At 43.1% G+C, this 25,238-nt stretch overlaps 1 protein-coding gene across 1 annotated transcript in view; it reads left to right on the forward strand.

Annotated features, from left to right (window-relative positions):
* The first annotated feature begins 1,260 nt into the window (after window positions 1-1,260).
* cyb561 (cytochrome b561) overlaps window positions 1,261-25,238 on the forward strand; it is a 38,134-nt gene continuing 14,156 nt past the window's right edge. The window contains exons 1-2 of the mRNA XM_084328523.1: window positions 1,261-1,387; window positions 3,655-3,844. Of these exons, the coding sequence (XP_084184649.1) occupies window positions 3,658-3,844 (187 nt within the window). The 5' untranslated portion in view covers window positions 1,261-1,387; window positions 3,655-3,657. The remainder of the gene's footprint in view (window positions 1,388-3,654; window positions 3,845-25,238) is intronic.

A 25,238-nucleotide genomic window follows, 5' to 3' on the forward strand; every position in this document is an offset into this window, starting at 1 on the left:
CCTGACGAAGACGGGGCAGGAGCACTTGGATTGGTCCTCGGGGCGCGGTCCCTCGCCGACGCCCCTATCTGCTCCCGGCTGCCCTTAGGGGGAAGGATGACGGCATGGGTCAAGTGCAGAGACTCAATCGCATCGGCGACCCAACAATTGCATGTGTGTGTGTTCCTATGTGTGTGTGCCGCCCATCGCATGTGTGTCACTGCATGCATGCCAAATAAAGACTTCTCCAAAGTCCTGCATTATTATTATTATTATTATTGGGGCGCTAAATGAATCGCCCTTTTAGGCATCATATTTGAAGACGCTGATTGGCTAAATCCAGTTGCTATGGTGCATTTATTTTGCCATGTGCGCCCTCCATGGACCAGCTGCCACTGCCACCCTAACCCGATTACCCAGGAGTTCAAAACTTGTAATCCCTATCTGATTGGATCAGATTTGTATTCATTCATTTCAACTCATTATGAATTGAAAATGGGGGACCCTGATGTAAACAAGACGAAAGTCTTTCTCTGGTCTGCATCCCCTTAACAATTGTGTGTATTGAGCCGTACTGTATTGTACCCATTCTGCAAGCTGTTAATTAGAAATGTCAATCAATCAATCAATCAATCGATAGGGATTAAAAGTGTTGAACTCCTGGGGGGGGGGGGGGGGGGGCGATGTTTTAATTGCAGAATGAATCCCCTTTGTTCCACAGCAGCACATCTGTCGTCTCGTCTTGAAGGTGTTTAAAGGAACCTGCGAATGAATTCAGAGCCAATCAGCCTTAATTGGTCTGAATCACTCATAATAATACATGCTCACCCGAGCCACGACACGCTAGGGTCATGCATCTCTCACTCTCTCACACACACACACACACACACACACACACACACACACTTAATCAATCAATCAATCAATGACTGTCTCTCTATTATTCATGCACGCGCACACACACATCATGTTGTCAAGGCAACAACAGACCTTTAGAAGTTGAAGCCTGCCATTAGTCATTAATCCAATGTGTGTCTCTCTCTCTCTCTCTCTCTCTCTCTCTCTCTCTCTCTCTCTCTCTCTCTCTCTCTCTCTCTCTCTCTCTCTCTCTCCCTATCCAAACGGTAGATTGAAAGAAACTCTCTCCTCCCATTTCCTCTCCCCCTCCCCCTGCCTGCCCCCCGGTCTTGTTAACTGATTGAGGAGAACCAGGGAGGAACAGAGGAGATAAGAGGAGAGAGAGCAGAGGAGGAGGAGTGGTTGTGGTTTTAACATCTGACTGCGACACCAGTAGTGCCGCCTCACGCGTCTCTCTCTCCTTCGGAACAGCAGCTCTCTCGTCTTCTACACACCGGCATCACACACAAGCTGCCGACATCCTTCTTCAAGACAGCTCTCTCTTCTACAGGTGCGTGACGTTAAACCCCTTATTATTATACACAATGTGTGACTATTTAGCTTAGTTACAGGAAAGCGATGGGAATTAAAATAAACAAACTCACTTATATATTTGATCTACGTGCGTAAAACAGGCGACCTGTGAAATAGACCTTTAATAACAACAACAACTTGTTCGTTTGATTCAATCGTTTGTGATGATGACGGACGGCGTCATAACGGCAGCAGCAGAACACTGGCTGTGACGTATGCCGCCTTGAGCCTCGCTGCTCTAAAGAAGGTAGTTTGGGTTTGTTTAGGAAGCGATCCAAAACAAACACACACACGCCCACAGAAGGCGGCTCCAGAGGGCTGCATGACCCGAGGCAGAGCCGCAGGTTGGTGCAGGTCAAAGGTTATCTCTGGCCAGCTGCAGACTGTATGTAGTCCGACCAGTCACCTCAGATGAACCCCTGAGTTGTTCTCAGGCTATACGTCCATGTTGGTCATATTAGGGTCTGATATCATGCATTGAAAATGGGGGACTCTGATGTAAACAAGACGAACGTCTTTCTCTGGTCTGCATCCCAAGTGTGTGTATTGAGCCGTACTGTATTGTACCCATTCTGCAATCTGTTAATAAAATTCAATCAATCAATCAATCAATCAATCAATCAATGATAATGTCTACGTTGTGTGGGCTATTATTATAAGCAGTGCGTATTGTTGGCTAATAGGATGTTTATTTTAGGACTTAACATACTTCCGTAATATGAAATAATATAACATGCCTATAATAATCTATAGGCAAAAGTAATATTGTTAGATTTTTATATATTTTTTTTCTTTATAGCTGACCTATCTATCTTTTGCCTCGTCTCCATTAGCCATGTTTGTTCAGCCTGGCTGGGGCTGGCCACGGTCTAGCATGGTATGGTTCGGTCGGTTTTGTTTTTATGTTCTGTATTTATAAATTTAGTTATTTCTACTGTCATTTCTATTGTCTTTATTGTTGTTATTACTTTTATTGTCCTGTGAAGTCCTGTTTATTATTATTATTATTATTGTGTGTTGTCATGTTTTTATATTTCATGTAAAAGAAAAGAAAGGAAAGAAAATAATTTGATAAAAATAAATGAATAAGATACACATATAAACATTATGTATCACTCTTTATGAATAAGATATACATATAAACATTATGTATCACTCTTTATGAATAAGATATACATACACATTATGTATCACTCTTTATGAATAAGATATACATATAAACATTATGTATCACTCTTTATGAATAAGATATACATACACATTATGTATCACTCTTTATGAATACGATACATATACACATGTATCACTCTTTATGAATAAGATATACATATAAACACAACTTAGCACTTTTTATGAATACGATATACGCAAACATACCACTCTATGAATAAGATATACACATATAAACATAATGTATTACCCTTTATGAATAAGATATACACATATAAACACATCACTCTTTATTAATAAGATATACACATTATAAACACATCACTCTTTAGATATACTAGGCCTGTCCCCGACTAAGGATTTGTATAGTCGACTTTGATTGGCCAAAATTTGCCCTCCCTGAATGCAATTTCTTTTTTAATAAATATACAGTATATATATATAATTTATTTTGTATCATTCCATTTGGGCTGTGGGGGGTGCTTAATGTCTGAAGGAGTCGACTGAAGGCTTCTTGTCCTCTGCAAAAGCATGCAATTGGTCCACTGATGGATACATCTTGATATTTGTCTAGTCTAGTGTGTTCATTAGACGGGTGAAATCCTCTTTCTGTGCCTGTTTTCGTAGGCAGTTAGCCTCTGGTATGCGCGCCATTAGCATTAGCCACGCTTCTAGGCCTCTTTTCTTTTGGAAAGAATGACCCCCCCCCCCCCCCCCCAAAAATAAAACAATTCTATATATATATATATTTTTGCATTCGACTAAGAGGTTGGCAGTCGACTACGGCTCCTTTCAGACAATTAGTCGACTATTCAACTAATCGAGGTCAGCCCTAAGATATACACATATAGGCCTAAACATAATTTATCACTCTTTATGAGTAAGATGCATAAACATAATTTATTGCTCTTTATACGTTTCTCTTTCCCTCTCTCTCTTCCTATACCATCTCTATCTGTCCATCTGTCTCCTCTCTCTCTCCGTCTGTCTGTGTGTCTGTCTCTCTGTCTGTCTGTCTGTCTGTCTGTCTGTCTGTCTGTCTGTCTGTCTGTCTGTCTGTCTGTCTGTCTGTAGATAATGGAGTCCATTCCGGTGTTTCCCTGGCTGGTTGGTGGTTCCCAGGTTCTGGGTCTGTGTGCGGTGGTGGTGGTTGGGGTGTGGATGGGTCGGTACCGTGGAGGATACGCCTGGAACGGATCAGCTCAGGAGTTCAACATCCACCCACTGTGTATGGTGCTAGGACTGGTGTTCCTGTACGGAGATGGTGGGTATCCTATATCTATCTATCTATCTATCTATCTATCTATCTATCTATCTATCTATCTATCTATCTATCTATCTATCTATCTATATACTGTTATATCATCAAAACAAAGACGCATCTTTGGATGTGGATGTTGTGTGCAGTGAATGTAGAATGGATGAGTTAATGTTGCATTGAGTCCACATTGAGCATCCTGATGGCCTGGGGATATAAGCTCCTTTTGAGTCTCTCTGTACTGGCCATGAGACTCCGGTAGCACTTGCACCGCTGCGGTCAGAGTCCTCTGAGCTAAGTTTAAAGGAAAACTCCAACATTTTGGGAAATTAGCTTATTTAACATCTTCCCTGGAGTAAGACAAGAAGATGCATACCTTTTTGTCTCTGTGCGTGCATTTAGCTTAGGGAACAGTCGCTCCGTTAGCATAGCTTAGCTTCATCACTGGAAGTTGGGGGGTTTTATAGCCTGACGTTCCCTTACAGTGCCCTACAGTCACCAAATACACTCCAAATACAACTCCAAAACGTTCCTGTAAACATGTTGTGACCTGTGTATTTACCACGTGGAGAAATAAAAAATAATTGAATTGTTTTCTAAGCAGATATACTCTGAACAATCTTTTGCCGAACGACTCCTCTCTGCGTGCAGTCAGTGGTTTCTACGTGACGCCGTGTTTGTTTACATTCTCATTCATTCAAAGGATCCGAACCGATTGAAGTTTATGGATACCATGACTTAAAATCCTCTTACCTTGATGATTAAAAGCCTCCCCAATTTAGAAAACAGTAATCCAATGGCTGGTATTGATAATATACTACTAACTACTGGACGCTTGGAGCTAACCGGAGCTAACACAGAACCGGAAGGTCACTAAAGCAAATATAATGACTTCCTTCTGGGGGGTTTCAAAATAAAAGAGCGACGTCTATAGCAGCGGAATACATTTATTTTGTACATTATCTAACGTTAACACGAACCTAAACTAACGTTACAACTAACCTAAAGTTAGTTTAGGTTCGTGTTAACGTGAGTCTATTACAATATGTACTGTTCTGTAGTTACTGAAACTGATTGAATATGGCAAGATTCAAGAGGTTTATTTGTCACATACACTCTCTCTCCCTCTCTCTCTCTCTCTCTCTCTCACACAACGCAGTACGCACGGCGCAAACTCACCAAAATTGACTATTGCACAACTGATTTAAAAAGGGGGGGGGGAGAGACCCACCCCCCCCACCCCCCGCGCCCTTCCTACTATACGTAGCACCAGCCGTCACTGCCTTAGGGGGTTGACTTGTTGCATTAGTTTAATATTGAACAGACACCTGACAACCTCACTGACTGTGACCATATCTCTCTCTGTCTCTCTGTCTATCTCTCTCCATCCAGCTAATATGTAGGTTCTCTGTCTGTCTGTCTGTCTGTCTGTCTGTCTGTCTGTCTGTCTGTCTGTCTGTCAGCAGGGAGAGAGAGACAGTTGTAGGGACAGGACCAGGCTGATGGCATTAGAGTTAAGCTGGCTGCCTGCAGGACGGATGTTAATCAGTTTAAACACAGCGACTCCAACACACTGCCTGCCAGCATGATCACAATATCAATACAATACAAAGGTCAGAGGGAGAGGGAGAGAGAGGGAGAGGGAGAGAGAGGGAGAGGGAGAGGGAGGAGAGGGAGAGGGAGAGAGAGAGAGAGACATGGAGATAGAGACATGGAGAGAGAGAGAGTTAGAGACAGAGAGAGAGGAGAGAGAGACATGGAGAGAGAGAGAGAGAGAGAGAGAGAGAGAGAGAGATATACTGGAGACAGAGACATGGAGAGAGAGAGAGAGAGAGAGAGATATATATATATATATATATATACAGTAGAGAGAGAAAAGGACATCCATGCAATACAACCATAGAGTCAATCACACATATTCTATCTGTACTGATCTCTGTTTGATTGTTTTTAACTGACTTCGACAGTTAGAGAGAGAAAGAGGAAGAGAGTGGATAGTGACTAATATATCGTGTGTGTGTGTGTGTGTGTGTGTGTGTGTGTGTGTGTGTGTGTGTGTGTGTGTGTGTGTGTGTGTGTGTGTGTGTGTGTGTGTGTGTGTGTGTGTGTGTGTGTGTGTGTGTGTGTGTGTGTGTGTGTGTGTGTGTGTGTGTGTGTGTGTGTGTGTGTGTGTGTGTGTGTGTGTGTGTGTGTGTGTGTGTGTGTGTGTGTGTGTGTGTGTGTGTGTGTGTGTGTGTGTGTGTGTGTGTGTGTGTGTGTGTGTGTGTGTGTGTGTGTGTGTGTGTGTGTGTGTGTGTGTGTGTGTGTGTGTGTGTGTGTGTGTGTGTGTGTGTGTGTGTGTGTGTGTGTGTGTGTGTGTGTGTGTGTGTGTGTGTGTGTGTGTGTGTGTGTGTGTGTGTGAGAGAGAGAGAGAGAGAGAGTCCGACTCCTCTCTTCCCTGTACAATCCGAAAAACAAATCAAACAGACCAGGGCCCTATTCCCCGTACCTGGTTCAACTAAGTCGATCAAAAGTCCCATTATCCAGATTAAATTAACCCGATGTTTGAATCTGCGCGTTCCATGTTCCTCGAACCCTGATTCAGTCTTGTTAATTCGAACCAGACTTGATACTCAGGATAAGTGTGCGCGGCCGCCTCAGCTGAAAAGACAGCAGGTCGATCGCAGAAATCCTGATTTTCTAACGCCATTGATTGATTTAAAACTTTATTAACAGATTGCAGAATGGGTACAATACAGTACAGCTCAATAGCCTCGCCGACAAGTTAAATGCATAATCTATAGGCTAATTTTAAGTCCCTCATTACCCCAATCAATCAGATTATATTTCTTTAAATGTGCTGCTGGCAGTAGGCTTAATGGAATGAATAATCAAATGAGATCTTGCTAGCGAAAATAATTAGTTCAACTCTTTCAGAATAAGGATAAAAACAAGCCCAAATAGTATATCTAATCGATACGAATTATATTATGAGGATATCTGTACTGTATGTGCTTAGGTATTATGTACTATATAAATACATGGTTCCCAAAGAGAGGCTTGGAGGGAGGCTTGCAGTTACACTATTAATCAGGTTTGAATCTGTTTCGGACATAATCCATACATGCATTGAATTGATTACCCTTTGGTTTATACCAGTGACACCTCATGTTCATCATCAGATAACAGTGCTTGAAAAGATAAATGCATTTTCTCAAATTCATTCATCAAAAACGTCAAAGGCTCATTCAATTGATCAAGTCACGTCACGTCATCAAATCCATCCAACAGCGCATCTCCTCATATATTTTAAACCCAGTTACAATATCACAATAACGTGTGACACTGTCACAGTGACAGTGATACAATTAAACACTCCACAGATTCAGATTCCTCATAATTCATATCCACAATCCGCACAATATGCTTGAATGAAAGACAATCCGGGCGCTCCGTTAAGCAAATACACAGCGAAGAATATTAAACTAATCAGAGCCAAACGCCTGATAGGTTTCATTCATTAAAAATATCCCTGCGGGATTCACATTTGCAATGATCCGTTTAGTCCGTTATTAAAAAATAACTGTCGCGAGCGCGAACGCCGTATCCGTATAACTATGACGTGCATTATTTAGGACAAAGTAAATTTAGTATCAGCATTTTAGGTCTTATTATTTTACATTTCAAAAGCCCCCTCTAGGAAAACGAAGCACAAAAACATAATTCAGAATGGTATAATGGGATCTACACTGTGATAATTATTTCAGGAATCGAGCTGGCATTTATTTGCGAGGGTGTGGCCATGGTTCATCCAGCTAACTGAACTAAACTCTGCTCCGGAGCAGGTTCAAACTTTTTGATCTGTTGCCATAGCGACTTAGACAATCCGACGTCGGGTAACGGAAAGGTCTGGCTTAAGTCAAGCTATGCTGAAAATTATCCGGCTAACTCAGTTAGCCAGGTACGGGGAATAGGGCTCAGATCAAAAGGATCAATGCCGGAGATCGAAGTGTAACTGTGTTTACTGTCGGGGGGGGTCGTCCACCAACACCCTGGAGCAAGTGGTGCAATTAATGAACCTGTAACAGAGATAAACAGGTGCAACGACCCTCGTATATACGTCATGATCACAGTATACATTTATATACAATGTCATGTTTCATAGTATACATTTATATACAATGTCATGTTTCATAGTATACATTTATATACAATGTCATGTTTCATAGTATACATTTTAGGGCTGACCCCTATTAGTCGAATACCGTAGTCGACTAATCGATCGATTTTTTATAAAAAAAAATTAAATGTATTTTAATTTTTTTTTACTTGTATCATTCTCTCCAAAAGAAAAGAGGCCTAGAAGCGTGGCTAACGCTAATGGCACGCATACCAGAGGCTAACTGCCTAAGAAAACAGGCACAGAGGCACTGAAAGAGGATTTCACCCATCTAATGAATACACTAGACTAGACAAATATCAAGATGTATCCATCAGTGGACCAATTGCATGCTTTTGCAGAGGACAAGAAGCCTTCAGTCGACTCCTTCAGACATTAAGCACCCCACACAGCTCAAATGGAATGATGGAAAAAAAAATTATACTTATAATTTTCTTTCTTTTTATAGTCGACTAATAGTCGACTATCTGCAAATTTCGGCCAATTTCGGCCAATCAAAGTTGACTATCCAAATCCTTAGTCGGGGACAGCCCTATACAATGTCATGTTTCATAGTATACATTTATATACAATGTCATGTTTCATAGTATACATTTATATATACAATGTCATGATCACAGTATACATGCGATGGAGGAAGAGCCTATGTGTAAGATCAAACATACAGATCTTAACACTTTCAGTGCCAAAAACGACATATTACACTTTTGGATCGTTTGATCTTTTTACTTTGATCCCCACTCTACAGACTTGCCGGGAGCGATCTGCATCATTTTGGCACATACCCACACACTAGAACTGCAATGCCGATCGACTATCACCAGGTGGCAGTATCGTCCGTGTCTGAACTGCAATGGCTTGGGGTTGATAGTCAGCTTCACTTTAATCTAATTTCTCCTTGGTTAGTGGCCCCTCCTCCTGCTGGGACAGAAATTCACATTGCTCGCCTCGGAATTCCGTTGCATAAGCGTATTTGACCATCGAAACGTGTATAGACATATACACTGGTAATGGCGATGCGATCACTTGGAATTCTTCTTCTTGGAATACCTTCTGGCTAAGGTAAGGTACATTCTATGTCTACTATTTTACCGAATCTGAAACGTATTTTTCTAACGATCACAGTTCTGTGTTTCACCGGACGAAAAACATGGTCGGCAAACATGATCAGAGTTTTGAGTTAAAATGACCCCCCCCCCCCCCCCCCCTGATGATTTTGTGATGGTACATATATACATGACATATGTGACTAGGTACAGACCTTGCGTCCTTTAGAGACGTCTTCAAATTTTTTTTTTTACATGATATGAAAGTACAGATTCATACCTTCAAAATAAGCCATCTGTAACTGAGGGGTACAATTCCCTGACTGTATTGATAAGTATGGTATCATTAAACCACTACCGCTTTATGTACTTTAATTACTGGCCATACAGTACATGATATATAAATATGATGAACACTTCCCACAATAAATCGGTTCCACACAAAGTTATAATTAAGTATTTATTGCAGCAAAAGGTACATAATATACTTCTCTATTATACTTTGAATGCACTTGTAAGGCAAAGGAATGTGCGTAGGCAAATCAATAATGAATGTCCATTCTCTGGTTACGCAGGAGGTAATTATACGACCTGAATCTTAGGGAATTATATCTATGGTGCACTGGTAATATATAGCGGGTAGGGATGTCCGATATTATCGGCCGACCGATATTATCGGCCGATATCGGCAGTAAAATGTGATATCGGAAAATATCGGTATCGGTTTAAAAAAAATTAAAAACAATAACAATATTTGTTATATATATATATCCAGTGAAATTATTAGTTACCTGAAATTATTCAGTTTTTTGGACGGGGAAACCCTGCATATATCGGTTGATATCGGTATCGGAAATTAAGAGTTGGACAATATCGGAATATCGGTATCGGTAAAAAAGCCAATATCGAGCATCCCTAATAGCGGGAGATACTGAAGGGTCCCCCCGGTTGTAAGCCAGCAGGGGTAGAGGATCTGTCGGTAGTAGAGAGTCTGGTCAACGATGACTAAGGAGACTCCAAGTACAGGAGACGGTGCAATAGTCTCTTGATCCACAGACTAATAAAGCTGTTCTCCGTAGACTGTAGCTCCACAGTGAAGAAAGCTAGCCTGCCTCAGGCTCTCTGAGGCGCAGACTCGACGTGGCTCCTCACAGGGTAAATCCCACACACGTGTAGGCGTCGGCGATTCTCCGCTCCATAAATCACAGGACCAAAACAAATATAATCCAGCCGTAAATAGCTATGCAGTCGTCGGGTAGATTAATCCAGTGTACATGTCCACACGATCCTCGTCTAGGTCTCCTCGGGTGAAAGCGCCATGAAAGCAGCCCAGCCTGGATAAGCACTCTAGCTGGTACGAGGAAGCGTTGGTGATGCTGGTCACTGTAGAACTTTAGCCGCACGATACACTATACACAAATAGACTATTACTGACTTAATAGAAATATGTCGCACTCGACGGTATAGCACCAAACTCTGACAATTCAGTTATTAATTCGCACGCGGTCTCAATGCTCTATTTGGGGCCAAACAGGCCATACTTCACCGCACGTTGTATCGTGGGGTGAGGCTTCAACTTTAGTTCCTAAGTGCTTCTGTATTCACCTGCGCCATATTTATATGCACAGCGAACAATCTAGTGCCCAACCTCATTTCTGTCTTGTATTCTTGGGCAAGGCCGGGCATGCACAGACATGTCTTGACGGTGGCTTTGAACCTGACTCTGGAGGCATGGCCCTGGCGCCTGTGGACCGCTGTCCAATAGGAGAATGAAATATTATGGTCTGTACTAGGCTAAAGGGATATTCCGTGTATATGTACAAGGAATATACAAGGGATATCAAAACGATATACAAATACTATGCAATATATATCAATCAATAAATATATATATTCGGTTTAATCTGATCCTTTGTAACACCATCACTTGAAAAAAATTGGGGGGATACTTTTCAATCCATGTCCTATGAATCATGGTGATATCACAATATGTATTCAGAGATACAGAGCCTTAAGAGAGAATGGGGACAGTTTGCTTACAATGTAAGGCCATGTCCAGACGAAGCCGATTTCGGTCATATCAGTCAAAGTATTTGATCGTATGCACCTTTCATCCACACGGAACTGCGTTCTGGCAGCCTGAAGAGGCTATTTTCTGAAACCGGCTTCCAGAGTGCGCAATTCTGAAGACACTCCCCTTGCGTGGCCGTCTTTACAAGCGATACGAGTCTTTTCCTGAACCGTTGACGCGATAGCCCACCTCTCCCTTAACCCGCATGTGCAAACATCACAACCACTGTTGACAACAAATTGACATCTCCCTTACAGTGTTACAGAAGCTATTGAGCTTGATCGGGCTTTTACAGCTAAATGTACTTTTTCTGAAACCCAAGTAGTAGCCAAGCACATACTGTTCCATAGCATACGCCTTCAGTTGATCATGACAAATCCTCTGTTACCTTGATGATTAAAAAGCCTCCATCATTTAGTAAATAGTATTCCCATGGCTGGTGTTGAGCTGTAGCCAGCGAGCTAGCGTTGATGTTATGCTATCAACATTAGCTAACCAACTAAATACAATAGACAGTGGTATCCTGAGGTAACGTTAAATACAGACAACTTTTGCTACAATTACAGTGGTATCCTGAGGTAAGGTTAAATACAGACAACGTTTGCTAGTCGAAAGGACTGGATACGGACAAGTTAAACATCAATCAATTAATTTAATACAACACAGGTAGTTTGAGCTGCCTCCGACCGCACCACGGGGCTATTATATTATATACGGCTTAGAGCTCTCTCTCTCTCTCCTGCCGATTAAAATCCGCAGCTCTTCCTCCTTTGCGCAGAAACTAGCGTCAGCTCAAAAGCACAGAACCGGACGACACAAGTTATCGAAAACAACGACAACACTTCCGGTTGGGGGTTTTCAAAATATAAGAGCGACGTCTAAAACAGGAAAGACATTTATTTTGTAAATTTGTGGCACGCACTTATTTCTTGAAACTATTTTGTTTTTACGGATTTTTAAATTTTTAAATAAACTAAATGAAAAAAATCGTTTGGACAAGGCCTAAGACAACTACTATACCCAGAATTCAATGTAATCACCCCCTCCTCTCTACAGCAATTCACACCTGGCAGCTTTCCAGTCTGAGGGCCTTTGTTATTACAATGACTGTGTTGTGACCCTGCAAACTGCAACCTACAACATCCAGAGGATAAAGGAAAATAGTCATGATAGTTGTTGAATGCTACAGGTTGTCTCTATCTATCTCAATCACCTACTCGAGATAGAAGCCTGTGGCCGCTCGATATCCCCCAGCGAGGTGCTAAACTCGCCAAGTTCTCGAGTCAATTACTATTTCTGTCAAGCTTACTTCATAGTCACTGGTTTAGTTATATCCAGTTGATATGAAATGTAAGCATAGAAGAGTTGTTAACCTCTCCTTCGTTTGTAATAAACCGAATGTATGTCTGGGAGAACTCTTATTGCCTATAATAACACTAAATTATTATCATCATCAGCTATCCTCATTTGTGAGGGAAGGCCTGTAATACTGCACATTTGAAAGCTTGGTTGTATTAATACTCTTTTAATAAGTATTACTACTGTTAATAATGTAACATTAGCGTACTAACCATCATTTGCAAGCCTGGTGGTCTTACGCCACCATCACCATCATCACCGTCCTCATTTGTGAGGGAAGGCCTGTAATACTATAATATTATTATTATTATTACCATCATCATCATCATCATCATCATCATCATTTTTACGAAAGAACCCATATTAGCGTACTAACACGTAATCATTATTTGCAAGCCCCAGTACCCCTTATCAATCCGACAGATCCATCGATCCGTGGTACTGGTCCTCAAGTCCTGCAGTGACTCGAACACCTATTTCCCACAAACTTGACAGAGTCCGTCGGACACAGAGATACCGGAACCCGCAAACAACAAACATTGCCATATATAGTATTACTACCGTCAATAGCATATATATATATAATATATAACTTTAGCTGAAAAGCATTAACCAGCAATTGATTCAATCTGTAACATAGTCACCTCCAAGAATTTGCAGGGCGCGGCCAGGATCGTGGCCCATTGCTGGCAGAAAGCAGTCCACGAAGTAATTATAAAAAGTCATTTTTATTTTGAAAGTTACAAAAAGAGACTGTATTGGAAATGTCCAATTTCAGTTAAAAAGAATTATAAAAACAAAACATCTCATCTCTAAGATAGCATAGCCTAACACGCCTGGTGTCTGCAAGCAAAATCAGCTTGAATCTGAAAATCACAAAAATCTCTGCCGGGAGCCTGCGAGTTGGTCTTTATAAAGCCCCCAATATCTCTTTGCTATTGGTTTAAATACAGTGATGTTATTTCACTAGCCAATCAACGTATAACACATAAGAATGAACCCGCCTCCTCTTCTAGTTTCCATTGTCTCCCGTTTACTCCACTGGGTTGTAACTTAAAAAGTAATTGTAACAGTAACAGAGTATGATATGGTAGAACCTCCCTTTGTCTCTGTGCTGGGGAAGCACCTAGGATTCCATCTGTGCTCGGAGCCATCTCCCAAGGTCACCACCTCTCGGCACATTCCTTCCCACTCTAGCAGTAAGAGAAACAGACGAGGGAGACGGCTGTACTATAGTACATGGTCCTTTTTAGCATGGATAGTCTATATGCTTATATATATATATACAGATATATAGATATATATATACCTGTACTAATCATTGGTTATATGTTTACACATCACACATGTCGTTTTTAAAGTGTTATGATAACTCTCTCTGCAGGCAGGACAGGCAAGGGTTAAAATGTGCCACCCTGCTCTTAGCTTGAGCTGAGAGGGAGCACATTCCCACCCGTTCTAACAGAGACTGCATTATCAAAAAGGTTCTCTGTTTCCCTTCTGACTGCATATTAACTGTAACATAACATTAACACCAACTGTAGTGTGGTTTTAAAGTGTATAAAGAATATACAGGTTATATAAGAATACAAGTGTGCACAAGTTACCGTTCCAGAGTCCACAGTCCACAGCTCTCACATTTTTATACAAGTGGGAGGAAGAATATACAGACATTCCTCATAATCATATATAATAAACATAAGAACAGGATGTCATTATTCAGTGGCACTTCACACCCCCTCTGTCATCCTGGTCGGTCATTTTCCACTGTCTTAATAGCGTCTGTACTTGGGGACGAGATGGCAATTGCGGGGTCACGATGGCTGTGACTCAACACCCCCTCTGTCATCTTGGTACCTTGGTACCCTGGTAGCCGGCGGGAAGACTTGCATCTGTTGTTCCCGGCCAATGCACCCAGTTGTCGTCGTCTGAAGAACACAATGTCATAGTTCTTATGGTCACCCCCTCTGACCTCTTGGATCTCTCCCGTAGTTTGAGGTAGGTCGAATTGTCACTTCTCGGGCGACCCCACGGGTCCCCGAGAATTGTAGTAGCAGTCCTCTGGCGAAGTGTGGTTGGCCTGGTCGTGTGACCCTGTCCGTAGGCCACGCAGGACATCACAGATACAGTCCACAGAGGACTCATTTCTTTTCTCTCTTTCAGGTCCATTCAGGGCTCTCGTCGCCCTGTAACCTGGGTCCAGGCCGATGTCTCTCTGTCTCCATGTCACAGGATATGCGTGCATAATATCCCCTGTTTCATCGCCTGCCCATTCTCCTCCAATCCTGAGCTCCAGGAGAGCTTTCAGAGAAGGCCCCTTGCTGATAGGTCTCAGTTTGGCCTGCTTAGCTCTCTTGTTCGGTCTAGGAGGTTCGTCCCTTGGGTACCGAACTCTCTCCCTAGATCTTGATCTAGATGAGGACCTTGAGGATGCTCTGGAGCTTGACCTATCCCGGTCTTCCTCCATTTCTGAGTTCTGATCTGGGTCAGTATATTCCTGTTTGATATTTGCTGCGTCGTCCACTGACTCCGGGGGACAGCCCCCCCCCCCCGTCTAAGAATGCTCCTGGGGGGTGGGGAGCTCCCGTAGCTCACTGCATATCTCTGCGCTATTTCTGCGTCGGGGAAAACCGTGCTCGTCACGGATCTGGGGGACACGAGTTCGATTCCCGGACCCGCCGTCATTTCTCAGAATGTCTTCCCCTGCTCTACATCCCATTTTCAACCTGTTTCTGTCGGTCATGCTTGACCAGAAAAGCGATAAACGCTAAAAAACAAAGTAAAAAAAAAAAAAAAAAAAAATGCTCCTGGCCCAAGATAGGGCAGGTTCTGATCCTTCCGGTCCGGACTGTACTGTCGGTCTCCTTGGTGTATCCTAAGGAGGGAGGTCGGTTCATTCCAGGATCGCAACATATTCACTTTGATCATCTGATCCTTTATAGAGCGTACAACTCTCTGTATGTAGCCTCTTATAGACTCGGCTCCTGCCGATAACACCAGCCTGTATGATTACGCTGGTTCCACTTCTGTCACAGTGGCAGGACTTATGCAGGACTTATTCTGACTTTAAGTAAACATTAGGTTACTTCTAGTTCAGGTGACCTGTTAGTCGCAAGTATTTTTCAGTTTTGACTCCAAGTAAGCATTATGTTACTTCAAGTTCAAGTGACTGTTTAAAGCTCCCTCGGCCTTTGACTTTAAGGCTCACTCGGCCTTGGACTTTAAAGCTCCCTCGGCCTGCTAGTCGCAAGTATAATTTTCTACTTAAGTTCTGACTTTAAGTTAACATTAGGTTACTTCTAGTTCAGGTGACCTGTTAGTCGCAAGTATAATTTTCTACTTAGGTTTCGACTGTAAATAAACATTACGTTACCCTTTAGTCGTGAGTAAACGCTACTTCAAGCTGTTACTTATCAACCCTCTCTTGTTCCTGATCGATTTTTTACCCCTTAGGCTGTCTGCTGCGCTTTGCAGACCTCTACATCACTTATTGTTCCAGATCTCGAGCATTAGGAAGAGTCTTGGTTAGAGAGGTTCTGCTGATAAGATCAATCTTGAGTAAGGTTGACTCAAATCTGTAACTAATTTTACTCCAGAGGCACCTGACAGCAGTTATTTCAGTTCATATTCTTTCGGCTGTTAATACCTATTCAATTAGTATACAGCCCAACTCACGGATGTTCTAAGCCCCGGAACCTCCGATCCGTTTTGACAGACCTATAAACCAGTGACTTGGCCGCCCAAGCACCACAGCGTCCTGTATGCTGAAGCTTCCAAGTCCCCACAAATCTAATAGGCCCGTCGGATATAGAGACCCTGATGCTCGCTCTGTCCCCCCGCGTCAAGGTGCTAAGCTTGATGAGAGTCTCAATTTTTATCCATAGGCGCTGGTGAGTGTACATCTCATGCAGCTGATATGGTTGGTACGGGTGCTAACCTACCAGATGGTTGCTGTCAGGAAATCCCCTTTGCATGAAATAGATTACAAATTCTTTCGTCCTCTTTACTCTGGTTTAGAGAAAAGACAGACATCTTTACATATACAAAATGCATGTAGTATTCTATGTCATGTTTCTTCCTAAAATTTTATGACAATAACACTATATATTATTCCTCTTGACAGATGACACTCGAGCAAGTGCAAACTGCACTTGACATCCAGCTCATGTGTCAGGGCCCCAGAAGGTAAGGATACTATTGATGTTTTTCCTTCCGGGCTTTGAGTTCCTCCCTTTTTGCCCTCATCTCTGCTTGCTGTTCTGGGGTTAGTGCCGCCCAATCGTCTGCATGGAGGTATTTGGTGTCGGAAGACTTCTTTTTCCCTGTTCTCTCCTCGATTGTTTTCGGGGGGAACTCCTGGGAGGCCCCCCTTTTGTTGTGTTTTGAGTAGGTAGGTTTAACTTTAGCCGCTGGCTGTTGCTGGGCTTTGGGAGGCCGAAGTTGAGCCTTCTCATCTCGTGGGTTCTCCCTAGGGGTGGACGGTATAAACGGTATACGGTATAAGCGGTATGAATTTGCTCTACGGTATGGATTTTGACTATACCGTGTAACCGGTAGGGCAGCTCTAAAATAGCAATGACGTCATGTAACCACAGCGCGACTATTTCACTCGCATTTGCCCCTAAAAATAGATAGAATTAGTCATAGATAATAGATATGTGCGAACTGGAAAAAGTTATTTAGGAGGCTTCGCGCAGTGGGCGTGCCAGCCCCTACCGCACGCATGTAAACACGGGTCTAGTAGTCTAGTGGGACGGGACATGGGAGGACGGCGGCGTCTCCCTGAGCTAACGTTAGCTTAGCTACCGTTACAAAATGACCCAGTCAACTATTCACTTTTAGTTTAATACATGATGAGGCATTGTCTAACCGAACGGTATCTAGTCGGCCAGCTACCGATAGCTCCTGACATCAACAAACGCTCCACAAAGTCTAGTAGAGACGTGTGTGCTACTTGTTAGCTGTTAGCTCACGTTAACGCAAGTTAGTTCACCATTCAAAACGAAATGTCCCATTGAACTAAATAATTCACTGAGGCGTTGTATTAACGTTATATATCCGGCTAGCGGTAGCTACAGATAGCTCCTGATATCAATGTCTTATAACACTGATTCGATGCGTATTCGAGCTGAGGGCTTGCTGAGCACAGTTAAGTAACGTTATGCCAATAGGGTCCAGGTGCAGCGCCGGAGAATCCTGGCCGTAGCTCTGCTCGAGGCTACTCGAGTATAGGTCCAGGTGCAGCTCCGGAGAATCCTGGCCGTAGCTGGAGGCTACTAGAGTACACACAGACAGTGGAGCTTGTTGCGTGGTGGCGATGTCTCGCAGATAATACAAGTACAAGTCTAATTATATAATATATATATTTTATAAAAAAAAAAATTATATAAAATTTTTTTTTAATCAAAAACGATGATACCGTGATATATACCGTTACCGTCTATGCTTCAAATTATACCGTGATATAAATTTTAGACCATACCGTCCACCCCTAGTAGGGGTGGACGGTATAAACGGTATACGGTATAAGCGGTATGAATTTGCTCTACGGTATGGATTTTGACTATACCGTGTAACCGGTAGGGCAGCTCTAAAATAGCAATGACGTCATGTAACCACAGCGCGACTATTTCACTCGCATTTGCCCCTAAAAATAGATAGAATTAGTCATAGATAATAGATATGTGCGAACTGGAAAAAGTTATTTAGGAGGCTTCGCGCAGTGGGCGTGCCAGCCCCTACCGCACGCATGTAAACACGGGTCTAGTAGTCTAGTGGGACGGGACATGGGAGGACGGCGGCGTCTCCCTGAGCTAACGTTAGCTTAGCTACCGTTACAAAATGACCCAGTCAACTATTCACTTTTAGTTTAATACATGATGAGGCATTGTCTAACCGAACGGTATCTAGTCGGCCAGCTACCGATAGCTCCTGACATCAACAAACGCTCCACAAAGTCTAGTAGAGACGTGTGTGCTACTTGTTAGCTGTTAGCTCACGTTAACGCAAGTTAGTTCACCATTCAAAACGAAATGTCCCATTGAACTAAATAATTCACTGAGGCGTTGTATTAACGTTATATATCCGGCTAGCAGTAGCTACAGATAGCTCCTGATATCAATGTCTTATAACACTGATTCGATGCGTATTCGAGCTGAGGGCTTGCTGAGCACAGTTAAGTAACGTTATGCCAATAGGGTCCAGGTGCAGCGCCGGAGAATCCTGGCCGTAGCTCTGCTCGAGGCTACTCGAGTATAGGTCCAGGTGCAGCTCCGGAGAATCCTGGCCGTAGCTGGAGGCTACTAGAGTACACACAGACAGTGGAGCTTGTTGCGTGGTGGCGATGTCTCGCAGATAATACAAGTACAAGTCTAATTATATAATATATATATTTTATAAAAAAAAAATTATATAAAAATTTTTTTTAATCAAAAACGATGATACCGTGATATATACCGTTACCGTCTATGCTTCAAATTATACCGTGATATAAATTTTAGACCATACCGTCCACCCCTAGTTCTCCCCTTTCCTTTCCCCCTTGTTGTCAGATAGCATTTTGACTTGGTCATACAGCATACATTCGATACGTAACTGGTCTTGTGACCATGCTGCGCATCGGGCTGCCAGTACTGTAGGTTACCCCCTGGGACTCCTCTGAATAGCTTTTCAAGCAGTAAGCATGATCCTTGCATAGGTGTTCCATTCATGACTGATCCTGCTGCAACATTGAGAGACATGCTCCCGTCTCGCACCTGTGGGATTAGTTTCTCCACCATGTTATCCCCTGGATCTTGACCGGGGGTCCTTACTTCTATTTCCATCATTTGGGCCATTGAGGCCCTTTCGGGGATCTCCAGTCTTTTGAGATGTCTCAACATGCGAGCTAGCGTCTCCTGTGCTAGCATCTCCTGAGCTAGCATCTGTTGCGCCAGCTTCTCATGAGCTAGCATCTGCTGCACCAGCTTCTTCTGAGCTAGCGTCTGCTGTTAGCTCCAGCTATGTAGCCTGATGTTAGCTCTGGCTTGTTAGCCTACGTTCCTGTGGGCTCCGGCTAGGTAGCCTTCAGTTAGCATTCGATTCACTTGTGGCTAGTTAGCCTGCATTCCTGTGGGCTCCGGCTAGGTAGCCTTCAGTTAGCATTCAATTCACTTGTGGCTAATTAGCCTGCGTTCCTGTGGGCTCCGGCTAGGTAGCCTTCAGTTAGCATTCGATTCACTTGTGGCTAGTTAGCCTGCGTTCCTGTGGGCTCCGGCTAGGTAGCCTTCAGTTAGCATTCAATTCACTTGTGGCTAATTAGCCTGCGTTCCTGTGGGCTCCGGCTAGGTAGCCTTCAGTTAGCATTCGATTCACTTGTGGCTAGTTAGCCTGCGTTCCTGTGGGCTCCGGCTAGGTAGCCTTCAGTTAGCATTCAATTCACCTGTGGCTAATTAGCCTGCGTTCCTGTAGACTAGGGCTATGTAGCCTCCTGTAGTCTCGGGCTAGGTAGCTTCCTGTTAGCACCAGCTCGTTAGCCGGTGCTCCTGTAGACTAGGGCTATGTAGCCTCCTGTAGTCTCTGGCTAGGTAGCTTCCTGTTAGCACCAGCTCGTTAGCCGGTGCTCCTGTGGACTAGAGCTATGTAGCCTCCTGTAGTCTCGGGCTAGGTAGCTTCCTGTTAGCACCAGCTCGTTAGCCGGCGCTCCTGTAGACTAGGGCTATGTAGCCTCCTGTAGTCTCGGGCTAGGTAGCTATGTGTTAGCACCAGCTCGTTAGCCGGTGCTCCTGTAGACTAGGGCTATGTAGCCTCCTGTAGTCTCGGGCTAGGTAGCTTCCTGTTAGCACCAGCTCGTTAGCCGGTGCTCCTGTAGACTAGGGCTATGTAGTCTCCTGTAGTCTCGGGCTAGGTAGCTTCCTGTTAGCACCAGCTCGTTAGCCGGTGCTCCTGTAGACTAGGGCTATGTAGCCTCCTGTAGTCTCGGGCTAGGTAGCTTCCTGTTAGCACCAGCTCGTTAGCCGGTGCTCCTGTAGACTAGGGCTATGTAGCCTCCTGTAGTCTCGGGCTAGGTAGCTTCCTGTTAGCACCAGCTCGTTAGCCGGTGCTCCTGTGGACTAGGGCTATGTAGCCTCCTGTAGTCTCGGGCTAGGTAGCTTCCTGTTAGCACCAGCTCGTTAGCCGGTGCTCCTGTGGACTAGGGCTATGTAGCCTCCTGTAGTCTCGGGCTAGGTAGCTTCCTGTTAGCAGTGGCTAGTTAGCCTGTGGTGAGCTAGTTAGCTCTTGTCTGGCTCCAGTGTCATTAGAGAGGATTCTCTTTTTCTTTAATCCAATTTTGCGGCTTCAACCGCTCCACCAGCAATGCCCCCACTACGCAGAATTTGCCTTTTAATTTGCCACTGCTTTTCACCGAGGGCCATACAGATCAATATCCTTTGTCTGGTGTATTCTAAAGCTCGGTTCTCCGTTTTCAATATTTCTAGTTTATTTTATTTTGGCTGTTATCATACCGATCTCAGCCCTAACCCAGGGACGCCATGTTGAATGCTACAGGTTGTCGCTATCTATCTCAATCACCTACTCGAGATAGAAGCCTGTGGCCGCTCGATATCCCCCAGCGAGGTGCTAAACTCGCCAAGTTCTCGAGTCAATTACTATTTCTGTCAAGCTTACTTCATAGTCACTGGTTTAGTTATATCCAGTTGATATGAAATGTAAGCATAGAAGAGTTGTTAACCTCTCCTTCGTTTGTAATAAACCGAATGTATGTCTGGGAGAACTCTTATTGCCTATAATAACACTAAATTATTATCATCATCAGCTATCCTCATTTGTGAGGGAAGGCCTGTAATACTGCTCATTTGGAAGCTTGGTTGTATTAATACTCTTTTAATAAGTATTACTACTGTTAATAATGTAACATTAGCGTACTAACCATCATTTGCAAGCCTGGTGATCTTACGCCACCATCACCATCATCACCGTCCTCATTTGTGAGGGAAGGCCTGTAATACTATAATATTATTATTATTATTACCATCATCATCATCATCATTTTACGAAAGAACCCATATTAGCGTACTAACACGTAATCATTCCCCCAGCAAGCCCCAGTACCCCTTATCAATCCGACAGATCCATCGATCCGTGGTACTGGTCCTCAAGTCCTGCAGTGACTCAAACACCTATTTCCCACAAACTTGACAGAGTCCGTCGGACACAGAGATACCGGAACCCGCAAACAACAAACCATATACAGTAGTACTACCGTCAATAGCATATATATATATATTATATAACTTTAGCTGAAAAGCATTAACCAGCAATTGATTCAATCTGTAACATAGTCACCTCCAAGAATTTGCAGGGCGCGGACAGGATCGTGGCCCATTGCTGGCAGAAAGCAGTCCATGAAGTAATTATAAAAAGTCATTTTTATTTTGAAAGTTACAAAAAGCGACTGTATTGGAAATGTCCAATTTCAGTTAAAAAGAATTATAAACAGATTAGAGAGGGCTACCAGACAGGGATGTTGTCTCTCACCAACGCTCTTCGCCGTTTTCATAGAACCACTGGCACAACTGATCAGACAGACCGAGGACATTAAGGGAGTAAGGATAAAGGGAACGGAATATAAACTAGGCCTATTTGCGGACGATGTGATAGTATACATGAGGCAACCAGACAAGAGCTTCCCGGCACTGATGGATCTACTGAAGGAATATGGCCACTACTCAGGATACAAACTAAACGTGACAAAGACACAGACCTTAGCATGGAACTATACCCCAACGACGGAAATTAGGGAACAGTACGGGATAAGATGGGACATGGACAAGATTAAATACTTAGGGGTGAACATCACGAGAGGGGTGGGGAAACTGTTTGAGGCGAACTATACACAGATAAATCAGAACATCAAGAGAGACTTGGAGAGATGGACAGTAATGCCCTTGGACTTCAATTCAAGAATAGAGGTAATTAAAATGAACATACTAGCAAGGTTACTGTACCTGTTCCAATCACTACCGATACAAATACCACAGAATCAATTCAGGGAGTGGGACAGACTGATATCGAGGTTCATATGGGCGGGGAGAAGACCACGGGTCAGATATAAAACACTACAACTACCAAAGGAAGAGGCAGGGATGGCAGTACCCAGCCTACAAGATTATTATTATGCAGCGCAACTGAGAGCAGTGACGTGCTGGTGTAACGACAAATATGAGGCAAGATGGAAAGACATTGAAAAAGAAGGGGAGGGATACAAGGTACAAGCTCTGGTGGGAGATAGGGAACTGTTCAAAGAAAAAGAGGGACTGTTAGATCCTATCACCAAATGCACCTTGACCATATGGAACAGAGTAGTAAAAACACACAAATTAGAGAAGCAGTCAGGGGTTCTGAGATGGATAGCACATGACAAGAGATTCAAACCAGGGAGGCTGGACCATGGATTCAGGAGGTGGGAGAGGGGGGGGGGGGGGGGGGGGGGGGGGGGGGGGGGGCGCAACAGCGATATGCAAAATGATAGAGAAGGGGGAAATGCAAACACTACAAAAATTAAAGGAGAACTTTGGACTAGAAAACAGGGACCACTTCAGATATCTACAGATTAGAGATTACTATAATAAAGAAATAAGAGGGGACAAGGAAGAAGAACAGAATGGAATAATTAGGATGATAGTAAGGGCATATGAAGGAGGGAAAGGAAGGGTAATAGCAGCACTGTACCGGGCTATAATGACCAGCAAGGGACACACGACCGATTATATAAGGGAGAAATGGGAGAGAGAACTAGAGATAGGAATAACGGGGAAGGAATGGGGGAGCATATGCGAGGTGCAACATTCAACAACAGGATCGAGGATATGGAAAGAGTTTGGATGGAAAAACATAATCAGATTCTTTATAACCCCAGAGCTGAAGGGAAAATATGCACCAACACAAAGAGCATGCTGGAGGATGTGTGGGAAGGAGGGGGCAAATCACACACACATATTCTGGGGATGTCAGAAGCTGAAGGGGTATTGGGAGGAGATAGGGGAGGCAATGATCAGAATATTAGGATACGGGTTACCACAAACAGGACTGGTGCTTTACTTAGGAGACCTGACACACGAGGGAATACGAGGGGGGGACAAATATTTAATAAAGATAATGTTGATAGCGGCCAGAAAAGCAATAACAAGACTGTGGTACAAAGAAGACCCACCGACAATAGCACAATGGGTAGGAATAGTGGAGGAGATACAGGATATGGAGAGGATAACACACATGCTGAGGTTACAGGAAGAGACATTTGGAGAAAGATGGGGAAAGTGGGAGGATTACAAGGGGAACGAAAACGACATCACAGAGGAAGAACCAAATGCATCACAAGAGGGCGAAGGGTAAAGGAGGAAAGAGGTTCAAGGAGGGTCTCTGAACCCATGTCACACACTTTTGACTTAGTTAGCATTTTCTGATTTTATTTTTTACTTTTTTGGGTATTACAATTGTATTATATTTTTTGTACTTTATTATTTATGTCTGTTTAACAATGTTGTATTATGGGTTCCATTTTTGTGTAAGTGTTTGTCTATAAATGTTAATAAAAATTTAAGTAAAAAAAAAAAAAAAAAAAATTATAAAAACAAAACATCTCATCTCTAAGATAGCATAGCCTAACACGCCTGGTGTCTGCAAGCAAAATCTGCTTGAATCTGAAAATCAACGTATAACACATAAGAATGAACCCGCCTCCTCTTCTAGTTTCCATTGGCTCCCGTTTACTCCACTGGGTTGTAACTTAAAAAGTAATTGTAACAGTAACAGATATGGTAGAACCTCCCTTTGTCTCTGTGCTGGGGAAGCACCTAGGATTCCATCTGTGCTCGGAGCCATCTCCCAAGGTCACCACCTCTCGGCACATTCCTTCCCACTCTAGCAGTAAGAGAAACAGACGAGGGAGACGGCTGTACTATAGTACATGGTCCTTTTTAGCATGGATAGTCTATATGCTTATATATATATATATATATATACTAGAGCTGGGCCGTTAACGGCGTTAACGTGCTGCGTTAACGCTATACTAGTATCGCGCGATAATATAATTAACGCATATATTTAACCAGGGTAGGTTCGCTGAGCACAGATGCTCTTTTTCAGGAACGCCCTGCTTCACATTCACACAGTTCCATTCACACCTGGGAGCTGCCCAGTACAACCACAGTTGACACCATTGGCCACTGAGCAACTCCACTGGAGCAGTTGATTCAAGCCATGTCACATAGTTCAAGTTTGAAATGATTCTTTCTGTTTTGCTCCTGAGAGTGTGCTAGATACTGTACTGTACTGGTAATATTATGTATTTGTGTTAACTTCTGAATAAAACGACTTATTAAACACAAGTACATCTTATTGAACATTATTTTGATATTTCATTACCAATTATCATAGCAAAACAGCTTTTTCAAACAGTCTGTAATGCATTTTGGAAACGGGAGATGGGCTCATGGTGTAATGGGCCACCTGGCCTGAGAAACATAAGGAGGAAAGACAAAGTAAGGACTTACTTATTTGGGTAGAACACACATATTTTGAATGCCTTCGGCAGATTTATTTTTTATTTTTTAGCCATTTTAATCTAGATTAATCTAGATTAAATCCAGGATTGCAGATAGATTAATCTAGATTAAAAAAAATTAATCTATGCCCACCTCTAATATATACAGATATATATATACCTGTACTAGGGATGTCCGATATTATCGGCCGACCGATATTATCGGCCGATATCGGCAGTAA

This window comes from Notolepis coatsorum, assembly GCF_963971535.1.
Source record: "Notolepis coatsorum genome assembly, chromosome: 14".
Lineage (NCBI taxonomy): Eukaryota > Metazoa > Chordata > Actinopteri > Aulopiformes > Paralepididae > Notolepis > Notolepis coatsorum.